We start from the raw sequence: 18,707 nt of genomic DNA on the forward strand, positions 1-18,707 counted from the left end.
AGTCTCGGCCCTTCCCTGCGGTCGGGTGGTTCGAGAGTGGTGCCTGGCTGGGCGGACCAGCTTTCCCAGGCTTCTCACCTTTCCTACCATCCTCTTCGTCCTTCTTCTTCCTGTCGACGTCCTCTGCTTCGGCATAGCGGCTAGCCGTCCTCATCAGATCTTCGTAAGAGCGGGGGTGGTGGGCGTTCAGCTGCTTGTGGAAATACCCTGATCTTAAGGCATGGATAAATATTGGGATCGCCGCCTTGGAGTCGAAGTCGTAGACATTATTGACTTCCTTTTTCCATTTGATCAGGAAGTTTTTTAGGCTCTCGCCTCTATCTTGCTTCACTACACAGAGGTGAGAGAAGGGTCTCTTACGCTGTATGCTACCGGAGAAGTATGTTAGGAAGCTCTTGGACAACTCCCCAAAGTTTTGGATCGACCCATCTGGGATGGTGTTGAACCAGTCTTGGGCCGCTCCATCCAGGGTGGATAAGAACGCTTGGCACATGATGGCGTCCCCTGCCCCGATCATTACCATAGCAGCCTTGTACCTCGTCATGTGGACACGTGGGTCAGTGGCCCCCGTGTACTCCTTGATGGCGGGCAACCTAAAGTCCCTCGGCAAAGGTACATCCATGATGCTTGGGGAGAATGGTGCTGTCATCCGTACCTCGGGTTAAGGCGACTGCTCCCGTGCCTCCACCCTTCTTGCTAACTCCTCGATTCTTCTCTGCAGCCTCTCGACCAGGGCCGACTCATCAGGGTGCCGGCGCGGGGCCGGCTGCCGCTCCTCCAAGTGTCGGTGTGGAACCCGCTCATCAAGCTTCCCCGCCGAGTGCCGTCGCGGAGCCGGTTCTTCGACGCGTCGCTCCTCCAAGTGTCGACGTAAGGCCGACTCATCAACGTGTTGGCGTGGGATCGGCTCCCGAGACTCGCCCACCTCCTCTGTGGGTGATCTCTCGGCTTCTCTGTTTTCGTGTTGGCGAGGACCTCTGGTAGAGGATCCCTCGGCCCGTGATCCTAATCTTTGCCGCACGGGCGCCCTTTGTCCCAATCGTTCTGGTGCAGATTGGGAAGGGCCTGGTTGTCATCTGGCCGGTCCACTTCTTTGGGTCTCCACCCTTATTTCCTGGGGCCGCGGCGGGGGCACTTGGCCCGCAGTCCCACTGCCACCTGATTTAGCACCGCCATCACTACTTGCTGAATGACATCGGCAGTCGCCTGGAGGTTCACGGCTTGGTTCACCCCTCCATTGTTGAGTTGGTCTCGAAGGTCCCCTCCATTGTTGAGTTGGTCTCGAAAGTCCCCGGGCCTCCCATTGTTGAGCTGTTCTCGGAGGTCCCCTCCACGATTGTTGGTGAGTTGGTCCCGGAGGTCACCTGAGGCATTGCCATTGTTCACGTTGCGGGAACCATAGGAGCTGCGGGACACCATTCTTTCAAGCTTGCTGTTGAAAGAGGAATGAGTTGTGTGTGTCGTAGCCTGCTTGAGTATTGGACTCAGGCTCTCAACGAGAGCACCAATGACGGTAAATATGTTACCGGAAATATATTGTAAAGTAACGAATAAGAAAGTGACAATAGTTGTATTGCCTTAGTTTCAGTATGGAAAGTACAGTGTGTCCTCCCCCTTGCTAGCTGAGGGGAGCTCTATTTATGCTAAGTCCTAACGTTAACAACATGAAGAGTCATAATTAGGGAGCTAAGGCTAACGGCAATAGCATGAAGAATCATGAATGAGGCGCTCAGCTTTAATTCTCTCCCTTCAATGCAATGAATGACCATAATGTTTCCACCCGTTGGTGTTCTGCCTGTTGGAATTCCACCCGATGTCGGGTTAAATATGGTGTCGGGTCAGGTGCTGCTTATGATCCGGGTCGGGTGCCAGCACCATTATCCTGTCACACCCCTTACAACACATTTTTTTGAATGCTACTAACCCTATTACATTATAATATCTGTTCTGCTCAAAATACTTTCTCAACCTAATGAAGCACACGGAGTTAACAATGCCTCCACTGAGACTCCATCTCATAACCTCCTACATAGGAGAGGTCACTACATGCCATCTAGGTGCTTGGCCCCCTTACAACATTTAATATGATGGAATTTCAATTCAATTTATACAAAATTTCATGTAATTTTCAATTCAATTATTTGGTTGGAAGAAATTGAAATTCCTAAAGTATACTGAAAATTGAAATTCAATAGCAAATAACAACTTTGTCATTATTATTATTATTACATAATTACATAATTACATAATAGTGTTTTTTTTTGAAAACACATTGATGGTTTTTGGGTTTTCGGGCCCAAGGAGGTCCAACACAACCTTTAGCCGGAGGATATACCTTTCACAAAAAGTCTAGATCTTTAGTGAAGTATGATGCTCAATAGTGCTTTCTATTTCCCTCTCCGGGTTCTCCAATCTGCCTCTTACAAGGGTGGAGGAGCCCTCTTTATAGTGGCTCCTCCTCTACTGACTTAAAGGCTCATGATGGCCAACTTAAAGATTACATTCAATGTGCCGAGCCGTTGGGCGACGTTACGGACTCTGCCAACGGCTCTCTCTGGCTAGTAACTGGCGGACCGAGTCCGACTTTTAATGCCTCAACGGCTCCTTGCCTTGACTGCTCTGAAGGCTCTCTCAACGGTTTTCCGGACCGAGTCTTACCCTGGGCCGGACCTGGACCGACTCCTCGTCCCCGTTTGGCATTGGGCCGTCCTTCCGGGCTCTGAGCTGGGCCTCCCTCTTTGGACCTGGGCCGAGTCCTGGACTCGGCCCATGCATTCTTTCTGGGCCTCTTTTCTTGGGCCGGGGTTCTCACCCCATCAACTAGTCCCTCACTTTTCCACACCCGGTCCACCAACCTGGGTTTGGAAAAGTAGTAACCATCTCCTGCTCACCGAATCCGTGCCTTGAATGACTCAGGATTGGCCCCGATTATTCGCTATCTCCCGGATCTCGCGGGACCGTTCTGATCTCCTCGGCCTGGCCTGGCACCTATAAATGACCTTGGCCGTTCTTCTCTTAACTTACTAATTCCTCATGGGTCGCTCACCACTGAAAGGGAAGCGGATTGACTTTGGGTCGCCCCGGCGCCCCTTGCCTTCGAAACGGACTCGGCCTGAGAGGGAGTCTAAAAAGAAGGCTCCCCGTCCGACTCCACAGAGATCACCTGTTGGCGCTGCCTCCATGGCTCTTCATCCGCCGACTCCTGCTCGTCGTGAAGTCGCTCCGACTTCTCGCCCTTCTCCCCCTCCGGGGACAGCTCGAGTAACTTCCCCAGGCGGGACCGTTGTTGACGTGCCTGTCCCAGAGCAGCTGACCTTCCGTATGACCTTTTCTATTCCTCTGGATAACTTGGACGGTCCGCTTACGGGGCTGATGAACGAGGAAGACCTTGCTCGCTATCAGGAAATGTACCCGGACGACGAAGAGCTGGTTGTGCCACCACTCCTGCCGGCGTTCTGGGACTCGCTTTACCCATCCCCTCCTGGACCATCGGGAGGGTTCTTTGGAAGCGACTCCTCCTCGCCGGGTGAATGATCTTTGTGGACTGGGGTCGGCCGGATACTCTAGAGGGGTAGTTCTTTTAGGAGCACTTGCTTATTCTGTAATAAGCTCCTTGTAACCTGCACCTTCTTATTTTATAATAAAATATTCTCGGCCTTCAGTTTCCATCTTTTTTGGTATATTTAGCGCACTCGTCCAAATTGTCGAGGGGTCGGCCACGATGTCGAGTCCTCCCTCCGCTTGACACTTGTAAAATCTCGCTTCCCAGGGCGAGCCAGGCTTTTTCAGTTTAGCGTGCGAATCTCACCCTTCCCGAACTAATTGGATGGGATTAATCTCTGACAGAGATTCGCGCTGCCCATCCCATCCGGTTCAGTTATGTCAGTTACGATTCCCTCCGTGATTTGCGCCTCGGTCGTCGCCCTCTCGAGGCTCTATATAAGGGCTCTTGGTAGCTCTGTGTTTTCTCACTATTTCACATTTCGAAACCTCAAGCTATGAGTTTCAGGGACGGTGATCGTCGTTGGTCCATCCGTAATAAGGAGCATGCCCGGCTGGAGGAGCTCCGGCGGAAGAGGGCGGCTAGCGGAGGGCACTTGGTGGGCGACTCCACTTCTGATCCCATCGTGGTGCCTCCTGACATGCTTGATCTGATGGTCGTGGAGCCGGAGGAGGACGAGATGGAGCCCAAGGTAGAAGACCCGGAGCCAGAGGAGGACCTAGACTGGGAGGCTCCTCCGCTTTTCGGCGTGGCCATGTCACCGAGTGCTCTGGAGAGGCCCCTGCGGATGGTCGTTGATGGGAAACCTGCCGTGTATCTGGATGAACTGCCCGAGCCCGAGCCTTAGCCGAGTCCCCTGCCTTTCCGCCCCCACTACTACCTGGAGGGTCCGCAGCCGGTGCGTCACGCGGAGGAGGAGGAAGTTAAGCCCTAGGCCCGTCTTTTCTGTGTAATGTTTGTGGCCGAGTCCTCGGCCTTGTACCCCTGTCTTTATGGAATAAAATCTCGTTTTTACTTTTCGGTTCTTGGTTTTGCGTGTTCCTTTGGCCGACTCTTGGTCGTTATGACCGACTTGTAGACTCTGCCCGACTAAGCCCTGTGGGTGAAGGACTCGGCAAATCCGTCGGCCGACCTTGCGACCTGAAGCTTGTCCGGGCCTCTCAATTTGGCCGGACCCAGCTGGGTCACTTCTAGAAACTTCCAGCGTGATCTTGATGGGCCCCCATAGCTTTTGCCTTGATGGGCCTTTGCCCTGGCAGGCCGGGTCACCGTCACTCAGCCTCGACCTAGGGTAAACGCGCCGCTTGCAGGCTAGCCCTAGGCCTGAACCGTCGCCCCGCCTATCGAGGCATTAAATGCGGCGTCCCTTCGACGTCTTGTCGCCTCCGATTCCTCCACTAGGGAGGCGCCGCGTGGCAGCCTTTTGGACTTCTTTCTCTCTTTTAAAAGGCCCTTTCCTTTCATTCTTCTTCTTCAATTCTCCCACCAAGCTTCTGCTCCTTCATCGTCTTCTCAGCCCCAACTCCAATCTGTAAGTAATGCCTTCCTCTTCTCATTCTTCTTCCTCCCGTCGGCCGTCTTTTGACAACCCGGCGGGGACTTCTCCGTCATCTTCTTCTTCCTCTTCCGTCGTCCACCGCCTGGAAATGCCGGCGGGCTTCCAGGCGGTGTCTTCTTCTTCCTTCTTAGACCCTTCTTCTTCTGGGGCGGCCACCCCGATGAGCCCAGCCCCGTTGACCACGGTGGCGGCTTTGCCGGGCGGCGTGGTACGGCCGCGAGGCAAGTTTGACTCGGTTGTCCGGCCTTCCGTCATCGGCCACAGCGGCGGACCTGGACATGGCCCGCTTTCTGCTTGGCCCTTCGGCCCTGGTCGTCGCGGCGGAGAGCCGGCCTATCCACGACCCGCCGGAGGGTTTTGTGGGTATCCACCTTCACTCGATTGCATTCGGCTTCCGAGTGCCTCCACACCCATTTCTTTCGCTTCTCTTTCGGCATTATAACTTGGTCCCGGGCCAGTTAGTGCCTAACTCTCACCGACTCCTGACCAGCTTCATCAATCTCTGCCATTGGTGGCAGTGCGAGCCGGATTTGGACCTGTTCCGGTACCTCTTCACCGTGAACAAGGTCGGCTCTCACTCGCCCGGCTTCATCCAAGTCGCTGCCCGTCCGGGGCGACAACTTTTCGAGGGGTTGTCCGACTCTATAAAAGAGTGGAAGCCCCTTTATTTCTTCGTCCGACCTCGCTCCTCTTCCTTCACTTTTCCGACCCTATGGCCGGCGACTCTCTTCAAGCCCTGCTCTCGGCGCGCCGTCTTTACGGAGGATGCTGTCAAGGGCGGCGACTTCTTGAAGGGCTTCGGGCCGTACTCCGTCAAGTACTGGTCCCGAGTCCGGGCCATGGCCAAGCATGGCCTTCTGCCGGAGGGCGCCGCCATCGTAGGTAGCGTCTTTTTCATCTCTTTCTCGACTTGCTTCTTATTTCCTACGGGAACACTCACAAGTGAGTGGATTTCTTTTACAGGTCCGTACGATTCCGACTCCTCCAGCTCCGGCGAGGCAATCGCACCGACCCCTGAGATGGCAAATAGAGCGGAAAAGATGAGGCGTCGCTTGACGCAACGCTCTACTGGTGCCGCCGCTGCGTCCTCTTCTCAGCCATCTCCGGTGGTTCGACCGACTCCTCCACCTTCCCACAACGTGGTTGACCTCACTCTTTCGCCCGTGGTATCGCCCAGTCGGCAGCCGCCTCCTCCTTCTACTGAGAGTCCGAGTTCTAAGCGGCCTGCTGAGCATACGGAGGGGCCGACTCCGAAGAGGATCCGGCTATGCCACGAGGTGGACGAGGATGCCCAAATCTGGATGGGCAACACCTCCGTTCGCAAGTGGTGCAAGGATGTCCTCCTGCCAAAGGATGTAGAATCGACCCGTGCTCTTGGCGACGGGTTCATCATCGAGGCCTTGCTCCGGCAGTCGTATCGCGTAAGTGTTACTCATTCGGCCTTTCCCTCTATTTTTTCGTTCGACTGACGGTTTGGTGTGCAAGACCTCACCCTCCAGATGGAACTGGGCAATCGGTTCCAGGGCTTTAGAAATGATATGCGGGCTATAGCCACCAAGCTGCGCCAGACAGAGGAAGCTCTCCGGGAAGAGCAAGCGAAGCAACTCAAGATGGTGGAGGTGCACAATGCCGAGTTGCTGAGGGTCACCCGTCAGTGGGAGGAGGAGATGGACAGAGTGGCCACGATCGCGCGCGACCTCTGTTGAAGATTATAAGAAGTCGGCGGCCTTCGAGGCGGATGTGCAGGCGGCGGTGGCAGCTCGGAGGAGAGAGGTGGCCAAGGAGTGGCTGGCGACCCCAGAGGGCGATGATTTCCTCCTAGACCTGGGCGAGCGGGATTACCGCCTCGGCTTCCGCGAGGCGCAGATGGAGATTCACGCCACCTTGTTGGCCCGCGACTCTACGTTCACTCCCGAGAGCTGGGGTCTCAAGCCGGTGCTGGACGCGGATGGGCCGGCTGCGCCTACTGACCCGGCGACTCTTCCTGCGGCGACGCCTCCAGAGTTCGCCGAGTCCTTTCTTCAGGCGGAGGACCCTTCCTCTGTTCCCCTTGCTGGACCATCGGCGGGGGCGCAAGTTGAAGGGGTCGCCGTCGACACCCCCTCCCCTGTAGCCTAGGGTCTTTTTAGAATAGACCCTCTTTTTGTAAAGGCTGGCCTCCTTATCGGCCGGATTTTAATAAAAAACAGCTTTCCCTTCTCTTTTCACGGAATTTGTCTTTGGGGCTCTTTCAATATTGGCATTCTTCTAAGGTTTTGAACCTTACTTTTTTCCTCACCGAGTTCCTCAGTCGAGGCGACTCTTTTACGCTTCCTCCGAGAAACGGCTAAGGGTCTGGGCCTTTGTCTCCCAGCTTTTTCTCGCCGAGTCCCTTGGACGAGGCGACTCCTTTCTGCTTTTTCTCTTGGAAACGACTAAGGGTCGGAGCCCTCGTTTCCTAACTTTCTCTCGCCGAGTCCCTTAGTCGAGGCGACCCTTTAGGCTTTTCCTGTTCTCAGAAACGGTTTAGGGTCAGTGCCCCGTTGTTTCTATATATACTTGCCGAGTCCCTCAGTCGAGGCGACTCCTTTTGGCTTTTTCACGGAAACGTCTAAGGGTCTGGGCCCTTGTTTCCTATCTTTCTCTCGCCGAGTCCCTCAGTCGAGGCGACCCTTTAGGCTTTTCCTGTTCTCAGAAACGGTTTAGGGTCAGTGCCCCGTTGTTTCTATATATACTTGCCGAGTCCCTCAGTCGAGGCGACTCCTTTTGGCTTTTCCACGGAAACGTCTAAGGGTCTGGGCCCTTGTTTCCTATCTTTCTCTCGCCGAGTCCCTTGGACGATTGGCTGCAACCCACGTACTTTATTCAGATTTCTTGGAATCCTCGAGCTCATACTTGACCTATCATTGGCTACTGATAAAACCTTTTCAAATGTGTAGCATTCCATATACGATCTATAAGCTTGCCTCCCATGGTCTCTAATTTGTAAGTTCCGGCCTGAACTACAGCCGCGATGCGGTACGGCCCTTCCCACTTGACCGCGAGCTTGCCTCCTTCGGTAGGCTGGCTGGCTTGTCGATCCCGTAGCACTAGGTCGCCAACCTGGAAGGTTCGCGGGCGAGTTCTACGGTCGCGGTATCTTTTCACTGCCTGCTGATACTCAGCCATTCGCGCACTCGCGGCTTCCCTTCTTTCTTCTAGAAAATTTTTCTCAATCTGCAGGTTCTCCTCATTCGCTGCGTCCGAGTAGGTGCGAACCCGGTGGGTGGGTTCGACCACTTCGACAGGAACCTTGGCCTCAAAGCCGTATGCGAGTGAGAACGGACTCTCTCCCGTCGCTCGCCGCTGGGTAGTGCGATAGGCCCATAGGACTCGATCAAGCTCGTCCGCCCAGTTTCCTCGGACGTCTTCGAGTTTCTTCCGGATCCCATCGACCAAAGTTCGATTCACATTCTCAACCTGCCCATTTGCTTGGGGGTAGGCCACCGACACCTTGGTATGCTTGATACCGTGTCGGCGGCAGAATTCGGCGAATGCCTGGCAATCAAACTGTCGCCCGTTATCGCTGACGATGTGTTCGGGCAAACCGAAGCGACAGATCACCATTTTCCACAGAAAACGTCGACACTGGTACTCGGTGATGGTAGCCAAGGGTTCCGCCTCGACCCACTTGGTGAAGTAATCAATGGCCACGACGCAAAACTTCACTCCTCCCGGGGCGACGGGTAATGGTCCCAACAGGTCTATTCCCCATTTGGCGAAGGGAATGGCAGTGGTGACCGGTGTATAAAAGGTGGCTGGCCGAGTGTCTTTCCTGGCGAATGCCTGACAAACGCCACATTTGGACATCCGTTCAACACAGTCTCGCATCATGGTCGGCCAGTAATACCCTTGAACGACCAATTTTCGGGCGAGCGTGTGAGCACCCTGGTGCGCAGCGCAAATGCCTCTATGAGCTTCATCCATTACCTTCTCGGCCTCAGGCCTAAGTAGGCATTTCAACAGGGGTCCTCCGAACGACTGTTTATATAGGTCTCCGTCAATGATCCGGAAGGAGGGGGCTTTCCGCCGAACCCTCGCGGCGACTGCTGGGTCAGTTGGCAACTCGCCCGTTTCCTTGAATCGCCGGATGTCATCTATCCAGAACATCTCAGGGTTTTTCTCTCGATCCCACCCTTCGATGTTTACTTGCTGGACATCTAGCGGCGCCTCTTCGATACTCGGCCGACTTAGCTCCTCCTTCTGGCAAATCTTTATTAAGTGGTCAGGCACCCCTTCCAGGGCGATTTTAGATAAGATGTCGGCCTCTACATTGTCCGCCCGGGATATGTATTCTATTTCATAAGCTTCGAACCCCTTCAACATCTTGGTGGCACATTCTTTGTACAACGCCATCCTCGCGTTCTTAGCTTCGCACGTACCCGAGATCTGCCCGACTACTAGTCGGGAGTCGGTTTTGACTCGTAGCCGTTCGACTCCTAGATCCTTGGCGAGTCGGAGGCCGTTCAACACTGCTTCGTACTCGGCCTCGTTATTCGATGCAGAGAACATGTACCTTAGGGCGTAATACAGCCGAAATCCCTCCGGAGTGATGAGCACAACGCCGCCTCCGCAGTGCTGTCGACTTGATGCTCCATCCGCATGCATCTCCCACCACTCGCCCGGATCGCTCTCCGAAGCGTGTTCCTCCTCCTCCTCACTCGCGGTACACTCGACCAGGAAGTCGGCCAAAGCTTGGCCTTTGATGGAGGGCCTGGGTTGGTACTCGATCCCGTATTGAGTCAACTCGACGGCCCACTTTACCAGCCGGCCGGAGGAAAAGGGGTTCCGTAGCACACTCCCGAGTGGCTGATCCGTCAGGACCCGGACGGTATGGGTTTGGAAGTAAGGCGCCAACTTGCGCACGGTGACTACCAAGGCATACACGATCTTTTCCAGGGCGGTGTACCGTGTCTCAGCAGCTTTCAGCGAGCGGCTTACATAGTAAACTGGGTGCTGGACTCGGTCCTCCTCTCGAACCAACACCGAACTTACCGCTTTGGCCGAGGCGGCGAGGTACAACAGTAAGGGCTCGCCCTCCTGGGGGGTAGACAGTACTGGGGGAGTCGACAGATATTGTTTTAATTCCTCGAACGACTGTTGGCATTCGATAGTCCAAGCGAATCTCTCTTTCTTCTTCATGGCTTCGAAGAAAGGCACAGTTTTATCCGCCGATTTGCTCAGAAAACTGGTGAGAGCAGCCAGTCGTCCGGTCAAGCGTTGTAGGTCCTTGATAGTAGTAGGAGGCTGCATGTCGAGGATGGCTTGTACTTTCTCTGGGTTAGGCTCAATGCCTCGCTTGGTGACCATGTAGCCCAAGAACTTACCGCCCTGGACGGCGAACGCACACTTCTTGGGGTTCAATCGGAGGTTGTACTTTATCATTACTTTAAAGCAGTCGGCTAAATCTTCCGCGTGCTTGTCCTCCCCTCGACTCTTGACGAGCATGTCGTCGACGTATGCGGCTATCGATTTTCCTAGCAGGTGGTGGAACAACCGGGCGACCATTCGGGTGTACGTAGCCCCGGCATTTTTGAGTCCGAATGGCATGACTCGATAGCAATAAACTCCGTCCGGAGTTAGGAAGGCGGTCTTCTCCTCGTCCGCCGGGTTCATGAATATTTGATGGTACCCTCTGAAGGCGTCCATAAAACTGAGCAGCGCCGACCCGGCCGTCTCGTCGACTAACTGGTCGATTCGGGGCAGGGGAAACGGATCTTTTGGGCACGCTTTGTTAAGATCAGTGTAGTCTACACACATTCGCCACGTCGGGGGCTTGGGCACAAGGACCACGTTAGCCAACCATTCCGGGTACTTGACCTCACGGACGTGCTCGACTGTCAACAGCGTGCTGACTTCTTTCTTCACAAACTCCCTCCGGTCGTTGGCCAAGTACCGTTTCTTTTGTACGACCGGCCGGTGCTCCGGGTCTACGGCGAGTCGATGCGATATGATCGATCGATCTACGCCGGGCATATCTTCTGGGCCCCAGGCGAAAACCAGCCGGTGCTCTTGGAGTACTTTCGTGATTCCCCCTTTAACTTCTCCGAAAGGCCGACTCCGATTCTCACTCGCCTGCTCGGCTGTGCTGGGTCAATCTCAATTTCCTCTAGCTCGACAGTCGGCTCTGGGCGAGGTATCACTGTTTTCTTAGGGGGCCTCTCGGTGATCTCATGGACCTGCATCCCACGCTTGCCCATTCCTCTACATGCTTGCAGATAGCAGTCGCGGGCGACCTTGCGGTCACAACGCACCGTTCCTATTCCGTTCGGCGTGCGAAACTTCAGGCATAGATGTTCGATCGAGATCAGGGCCTCGAGGTCTTCCAAACCCGGGCGGCCGAGTATGGCGTTGTGTGAGCAGGCTAGATCGACCACGATAAACTTCATGCTCAACTGTTGTACATCCGGATAGCTGCCGATTTCCACAGGAAGAGTGATGGACCCTTCCGCCTCCACCGAGTCCCCGGTGAAACCGGCGAGAGGGGTGTTCACGGGTCTGAGCTGTTCTCGGGTCAGCCCCATCTTGGTAAAGGTCTCCAGGTACAGTACGTTGACGCTGCTCCCGGTGTCGACCAGGATTCGGCGAACGACCACACCGTTGATGTCCATGGCGATGACCAACGCGTCTCGATGCGGGGTTTCCCCGACTGGCAGGTCCTTATCGGTGAACACGATGGGCTCCCGGCATATCTTTTTGGAGCTCTCTTCTCGACCATAGACTGTTCCGACATATAGCTGCCGAGCCCAGGCTTTTCGGGTGTTCGCGGAATCGCCGCCTTCCGGCCCGCCGACTATCATGTTAATGACCGGCTTCTGGCGCCATTGGGCTTCGTCCTCTTCGGAAGCCGGCTGCTTGCCTCGGCTGTTTTCTGCGTCGGCGGCGGGTCCCTCGCCTCCTCGACTGGTCGACCTTCGCTTCCATTGGTTAGGGGGCGGTGTCCCTTGCTGGATGATCCCCTCCATGATCTTCTTTAGATAGTAGCATTCTTCCGTGCTGTGAGTATAAGTTTTGTGATAGCGACAATATTTAGAAGTCTTACCGGTATCCTCGTTTACTACACGGTCGTCAATCGGCGAAGGCGGAGGCGGGGCGACTGCCTGTACATCGTGGACTGGTCGCTCTGGAACCGGTCGATAGGTGTGAACAACGGGGCGGTCATACGGTCGCCTGACCTCGGGTCGCCGGGCTGCATCCGAGCGCCTCTCTCTTGTCTCCGCCCGCGTCCTTTTTCCGCCGGCGGACCCACCGACCTCGCGCTGCCGTTTATGCTTCATGGCCTGCTCTGTGTTGGCCCTCTTGTTGGCCATCTGAATAGCCTCCGCGTACATCGTCGGGCGGTTGTCCCTTAGGTCCCGATACAGCTGTCCGGATCGCAAAGATTCAATGAAGAAGGTGAGCGCTGTTTGGTCCTCCACTTCTTCTATTGACTGGATCTCCTTTTGCCAGCGAGCAAGATAGGCTTTCAAGGACTCGCCTTCATCCTGATGGATGTCGCCTAAGTGAGTTAGATCCTTCTGTGGCTTAATATTAGCGGCGTAATGGCTCATGAAGCGGTCTGCCAGCTCTTCAAAGCTGTGAATCGACCCCGAGGGCTGCGCCACCAGCCACCTTTGTGCCGGCCCCTTCAACGTGGGTAAGAAAGCACGACACATGACCGGGTCTCGTACCCCCAAAACCTGCATCTTGGCCTGATAGCTCAGCAAATGCTCGCGTGGATCGCCGGTTCCATCGAACGTGGCCTGCTCCGGGAACTTGAAGTCGCTCGGTATCTTAAAAGCCATAACCTCGTCTGAGAAGGGTAAGGCGGTCAGCAATGTACGTCCTGGGGATTTGGCTTTTCCCTCCATCCGTTCCTTCAGATTTCGCACCTCCTGTACTAGGTTAGCCACTTCGACCCTTTCCCGGGCGCGATTTCCCGTGGATTCCGTGCTTTCGCCGACTTCAGACTCAGCCGGTTGGACGGGATTGCGGGGAGGTCGCTCCACGCGACGAGTCTCAGTCCTGGCTCTTTTGGTTCGACTCTTCTCTCGTGCGGCTTGTCGGTCGCGGGCGGCTAACGGGGCACGACTGGGCTCCCTCCGGCCTAATCGTTCCCTTGCCGACCGACGCTCAACGCTGGGACCTAGCCGGGAATGAACGGATTGTACCGGTTGGCTTTCAGCCCGTCGGCTCAATTGCCGGTTGTCGGGCCTCTGAGGTGGTTGCAACTCGCGTTGCGGCTGACGAGTGATGGACTGTTCTCTCACTCCTAGGCTCGCTTCCGCGCAGGCGCGCCCGATTGCGCGCAACTGCTCCGGGGTGAGCAGCACTTGAGGTAATTGCGGGTTTCTCCGCGGCGTCGGCGGCGGTGTCGTCTCGTTTTCTTGGCTCCGAGCATTTCTCCTATTTAGCTGGCTTCTCAAGTCGGCCTCTCGCCCGTTGTCGTGACGGCTCGACTGTTCTTCGCTTCCTGCCATGTCTGGAATTCTCCTGATTCAATTATTGTTCCTCGGACTCGCCTCACTCAAGAGGACACGTGACTCTTCGTTTCGATCCCCACAGACGGCGCCAGTGATGGTTTTTGGGTTTTCGGGCCCAAGGAGGTCCAACACAACCTTTAGCTGGAGGATACACCTTTCACAAAAAGTCTAGATCTTTAGTGAAGTATGATGCTCAATAATGCTTTCTATTTCCCTCTCCGGGTTCTCCAATCTGCCTCTTACAAGGGTGGAGGAGCCCTCTTTATAGTGGCTCCTCCTCTACTGACTTAAAGGCTCATGATGGCCGACTTAAAGATTACATTCAATGTGCCGAGCCGTTGGGCGACGTTACGGACTCTGCCAACGGCTCTCTCTGGCTAGTAACTGGCGGACCGAGTTCGACTTTTAATGCCTCAACGGCTCCTTGCCTTGACTGCTCTGAAGGCTCCCTCAACGGTTTTCCGGACCGAGTCTTCCCTTGGGCCGGACCTGGACCGACTCCTCGTCCCCGTTTGGCATTGGGCCGTCCTTCCGGGCTCTGAGCTGGGCCTCCCTCTTTGGACCTGGGCCGAGTCCTGGACTCGACCCATGCATTCTTTCTGGGCCTCTTTTCTTGGGCCGGGGTTCTCACCCCATCACACATAATAGTGTTTTAATCTTTATTCACTCACTTTTTATTCCTACTTATCAAACAATAGAATTTATTAAATTCATTCTTTATTCCACTTTATTCTTTTTTTTTTTTTTTTTTTTTTTTTTTACGAAATTACGGAATACAATTATTTTTTCCTTAATTATCTCCTTGCAACCAAACGCGGTATCACTCCTTAGTAATGATAGTGTCATATTCGTAATATTCAGGAAATCCGAGGTTTAGTTTAACCTAACTGGTTGAGAACTTGGGGAGTTAAATCAGCCACGTATCCCGTCAAGCAACTCAAGCATAGATATAAGCCTTACCGACTACCGACTCCTTACGGCTTACGCTCAGATATTTCCGCCGGAGCTGTGTCATTGACCGCCGGAAGAGGTACACAGCCAAAACATCAAACACATAAACCAATTCGTCATTGTTGCTGCATGTAAGCTTGTTTTTAATTTGTTTAGTTTTTGTTTTTTCTCCACCAATTTTGTCGTATGATACTTTCTAGGGTTTTCTGATTTTGATGGATTCTTTTTCTCCATTGTTGCTTGTTCGTAAAGGATGGAGATGACAACTTCTCTTCGATCTTCTATCACCGTCGGTTGCGGACCTGTCAAGTCCGGTCGCCGTTTCACGACAGACGCGCCCGGGTTTGTTAAATTCGGATCCAAAGCTCTTCTATCTGCACCTTCAATCAAGGTACATTTGTGATAAAATAAATTATGCGAAAATTTTCTTTGTTTTGCCTTCTATTTTCGTCAGTAGAGGATGTGAACTAATGGCTATAAATTGTGAGTTGCGACTGTTTGAAGCGTTTTAAAATATACATCTTTTAATATCTTTTCCTTTCTAATTTCTAGCTGGAAACTGTTATTCTCTGCAAATTCGTTGGCTGATTGTGACCTCTCCTTGAGGCATTGTGGTTTTTGTGGGTTAGGCTTGTCACTATCCAATACTGGTGTGTAGGGAGAGTTTAGATTGGTTTGGAACTGAGATTTCATCTATAATTCTATAAGTTTGGTGTATGGACTTTCTATGTATTACTAAAATTTGAGTTTTAATAAAAAGATAGAAAGTTTGGTTTGAGATTGAATTTTAATGTTATTAGTACATTTGAGAAAAGTGCGACTGCTCGGAGTCAGTGCTGGTTTTAATGTTATTAATAGATTCCTATATATTTTTATTCTTTTTTTTTTTTTTTTTTTTTTTTTTTAATCTTATTGTGAATTAGTAGTTTGTTTAGTCCTAGTTTCATTCTTTAGTACAACAAGAATTGTATTGTATGCTAAATACATCAAATTAAGGTTTTAGTGTGCAATGTCCAGGCCAAAGTCATCTGCTAATTCATACTTATCCTATGTGAGTTAATACCCGTTTTGATCCCTCGACTATTAAGATTTCACTACTTCGGTACTTGATTTCCAAACTTGCACAATTTCATCCCCAAGTCCCATCTATGCAATTTTTACCTAAATTAGTCATTTGTCCAAACCAAAATAGTCCTGATTAGGACCATTTTGGTTAACAATTGCATAGTTGGGGATGAAATTGAGCAAGTTTGGAATTCGAGGACCAAAGTGGTGAAATCCTAATAGTCGAGGGACCAAAACATGTATTAACTCTATCCTATGTGTACCGAAAGTGGATGCCTCAACTATTTGCTAGTATCTATAACTCATTGATAGAGTGGTAACTTTCAGTCAAGATTGGTCATGGCTCTTGAGAGGAAGAAGTTGATCAAATTAATGTGTTTATGTCCTGATTTATTGCTGAACGTGAATATTAATTGATACACGATTGGCAAAGTGAAAATTTTGTATATTCAATGGCCATATTTGCTGAATATGAGCTAAGTTGTTTTAATTATGGCAACATGCTTAATTATTTGTATTAATACAAGTATTTTGCTAAGTGTTACTTATGCTTTCTTCAAAGAATCATGTATGTCATCACAGACGTGGTATAATCTTTGTTGTGTTTGCCAGCTGGGTTTGGATAAAACACCACTTGCTGATTGCTTATATTTGAGATGAAACTCTGTTGTATTTGTGATTTAGATTACGCTGGAATTTCTTATGCCAATATTGCTTATATAAGTGTTACTTATGCTTTCTTCAAAGAATCATGTATTTGTGACTTCTGAAATCTGAATGGCAGCTGTACCCATCAATTTCTCAGGTAAAGTTGGGCAACAGAAGAGTGGCATTTGGGAGCACAAAATGCAACTCCATTCGTGCATCATTGCCACTTTCAAATTCAGGGGGCTCAGCCATGCCTATTGCTCCACTTAAGTTGGAATCTCCAATTGGACAATTTCTCACACAAATTTTGGTAAGTCATCCACATCTTGTGTCGGCTGCAGTAGATCAGCAACTTGAGCAGCTTCAGACTGACCGTAATTTAGAGAAGCAGAATGAGAAGCAGAATGATGAGCCATCTGCATCTGGCACTGACATAGTTCTGTACAGGTTAGTTATGGTCTGGCTCGAAGGGAGTGGGATGTCTTTTAATGCAGTGCTTGTTCAGTATTCACTAACTGATCTACAACTCCCATCTTAAACTTTGGCTGGTCTAATTTAATTAAAAAAAAGCAGCAAAAAGAAACAAACAAATAAAATACTCCTTCCAAGTACTTTCCATTAAACATACATCAGATGTCTATTCTTTTTTCCCTTCCAGTTTGAACTTTTATTAATTAGAACAAATGCTTTGCAGTTACTGTGTACGAAGTTCAAATCAGACTGGTTTATTTATGCTATTATTTATTTACTTTTCTGTGCTCTGTTGAAACTATTAGGAGAATTGCTGAGGTCAAGGCCAATGAAAGAAGAAAAGCCCTGGAAGAGATTCTGTATGCCTTGGTGGTGCAGAAATTCATGGATGCTGATGTACCTTTGGTTCCGGCCATAACTTCTCCTTCGCAAAATTCTTCTGGTAGTATTGATACCTTGCCAAGCAAAGATGAGCAGCTTGCACGGCTTCATTCACCTGAAGCTTATGAGATGATCCAGAATCACCTCTCTCTCATTCTGGGAAATAGATCCAATGCCAATAGCTCGGTTCAAATAAACAAGTTAAGAGTTGGCCAAGTCTATGCTGCATCAGTTATGTATGGTTACTTCCTTAAGCGAGTTGACCAGAGATTCCAGCTTGAAAAGAACATGAAAGTCCTTCCGCAGGGTTTAGATAAAGAAGATAGTGGCATTCAGCAAGTTGGGGGTGATAGCAGTGATACGTCTTTGAGGTCTTCACCATCCCATCCTGAAGTGGTTTCATGGCCTGATGGTGGGATGGGTTCCAGGGGTTTTGGCACCGAAATGAAACCCTCGAGACTGAGAACCTATGTGATGTCATTTGATGGGGAGACTCTTCAGAGATATGCAACCATCAGATCTAAAGAGGCCATAAATATCATCGAGAAACACACCGAAGCATTGTTTGGTAGACCTGAGATCAGCATCACACCCCAAGGTACCATTGACTCTTCCAAAGATGAACTCATTAAAATTAGCTTCAGCAGTCTCAGGAGGCTCGTTTTGGAGGCCGTAACCTTTGGGTCTTTCCTGTGGGACGTGGAGAGCTCTGTGGATTCTAGGTACCATTTTGTTGCTCATTGAACATTGTGGTGCTCCATGCTTGAGATTTAACTTAGTCAAATTCTGTAAAAAACTATGGACCACGGATCGCATGCCAATCAATTTGTACATAGTGACCATTTTCAGTAACGTCCTGGTTATAACAGTATTTGATTTGATTTTTGGTAGCAGCTAGCAGTCTACAGCCTAGTATAGACTAGCAATTGTTTGGTAATTTGATTGTGTGTTTTTGATAACGCAAGAAGAAGGGATTCGTCTTATTGAATTAAGTGGTAGTTAACAATCTTTTGTATATCTGTGACTTGAGGATGGCTGTGCACATACAAGGAGTATGCGTAATTATAGGTTCCATCAAAATCTAGTTAGTGCATAGTTTTTATCATTATTTTAGTTTTGATACTCACTTGATTGGAATTTAACTAGGCGACTTGTATCATAAACTAGTTTTCTAAAAACTACTAATGTTGGTTAAAATGAATTGAGTTAATTCCAGCAATGGTCCTTCGACTATATTGATTTTTCAAAATTAGTCCTTGACTTTTAATTTGGACACTTTAGGTCCCTTGACTTTCAATTTCTTTCCAATTGAGGTCCTTTCGTCATAATATGGTTAATTGAATTTTAAATGAAGGGGTAAACTCATCATTTCATCTGCCTATGTATTATTCTTAGTATTTCTCCATTGTATAATACATAAGCATGTGAAAGGACGAGTTTACCCCTTCATTTAAAGTTTAATGAATCGTATTCTAACAAAAGGACCTCAATTGAAAATAAATTGAAAGTCAAGGGACTTAAAATGTCTAAATTAAAAGTCGGGGACTAATTTTGAAAAATCACTATAGTCGGAGGACTATTACTGAAATTAACTCAAATGAATTTAAGAGTCTTTGGTTTAGGTACGTAAATATTGTGATATTATATTTCT

The 18,707-nt window shown here is 50.7% G+C and overlaps 1 protein-coding gene across 3 annotated transcripts; it reads left to right on the plus strand.

Annotated features, from left to right (window-relative positions):
* Positions 1-14,428: 14,428 nt before the first annotated feature.
* LOC109163109 (UV-B-induced protein At3g17800, chloroplastic-like) lies at positions 14,429-18,136 on the plus strand. 3 transcript variants are annotated; one of them, XM_019311833.1, is made up of 5 exons: positions 14,429-14,622; positions 14,744-14,882; positions 16,341-16,651; positions 16,981-17,818; positions 17,853-18,136. In XM_019311833.1, coding segments are annotated over exons 1-4 (1,272 nt in total). In that variant the 5' UTR covers positions 14,429-14,620; the 3' UTR covers positions 17,801-17,818; positions 17,853-18,136. The 3 variants fall into 3 exon arrangements, with proteins under 3 accessions (XP_019167378.1, XP_019167377.1, XP_019167379.1); XM_019311832.1 differs by having other exon boundaries at positions 16,981-18,136; XM_019311834.1 differs by having other exon boundaries at positions 14,478-14,570; positions 16,981-18,136.
* Positions 18,137-18,707: the final 571 nt, after the last annotated feature.

The sequence above is a fragment of the Ipomoea nil genome, unplaced genomic scaffold (genome assembly GCF_001879475.1).
Source record: "Ipomoea nil cultivar Tokyo-kokei standard unplaced genomic scaffold, Asagao_1.1 scaffold2975, whole genome shotgun sequence".
Lineage (NCBI taxonomy): Eukaryota > Viridiplantae > Streptophyta > Magnoliopsida > Solanales > Convolvulaceae > Ipomoea > Ipomoea nil.

Excerpts from the sequence above, each read along its gene's own strand:
- LOC109163109 (XM_019311832.1), top strand. Across the intron at positions 14,883-16,340 it reads TATCTGCACCTTCAATCAAG|CTGTACCCATCAATTTCTCA; the intron begins GTACATTTGTGA and ends TCTGAATGGCAG. Across the intron at positions 16,652-16,980 it reads ACTGACATAGTTCTGTACAG|GAGAATTGCTGAGGTCAAGG; the intron begins GTTAGTTATGGT and ends TGAAACTATTAG.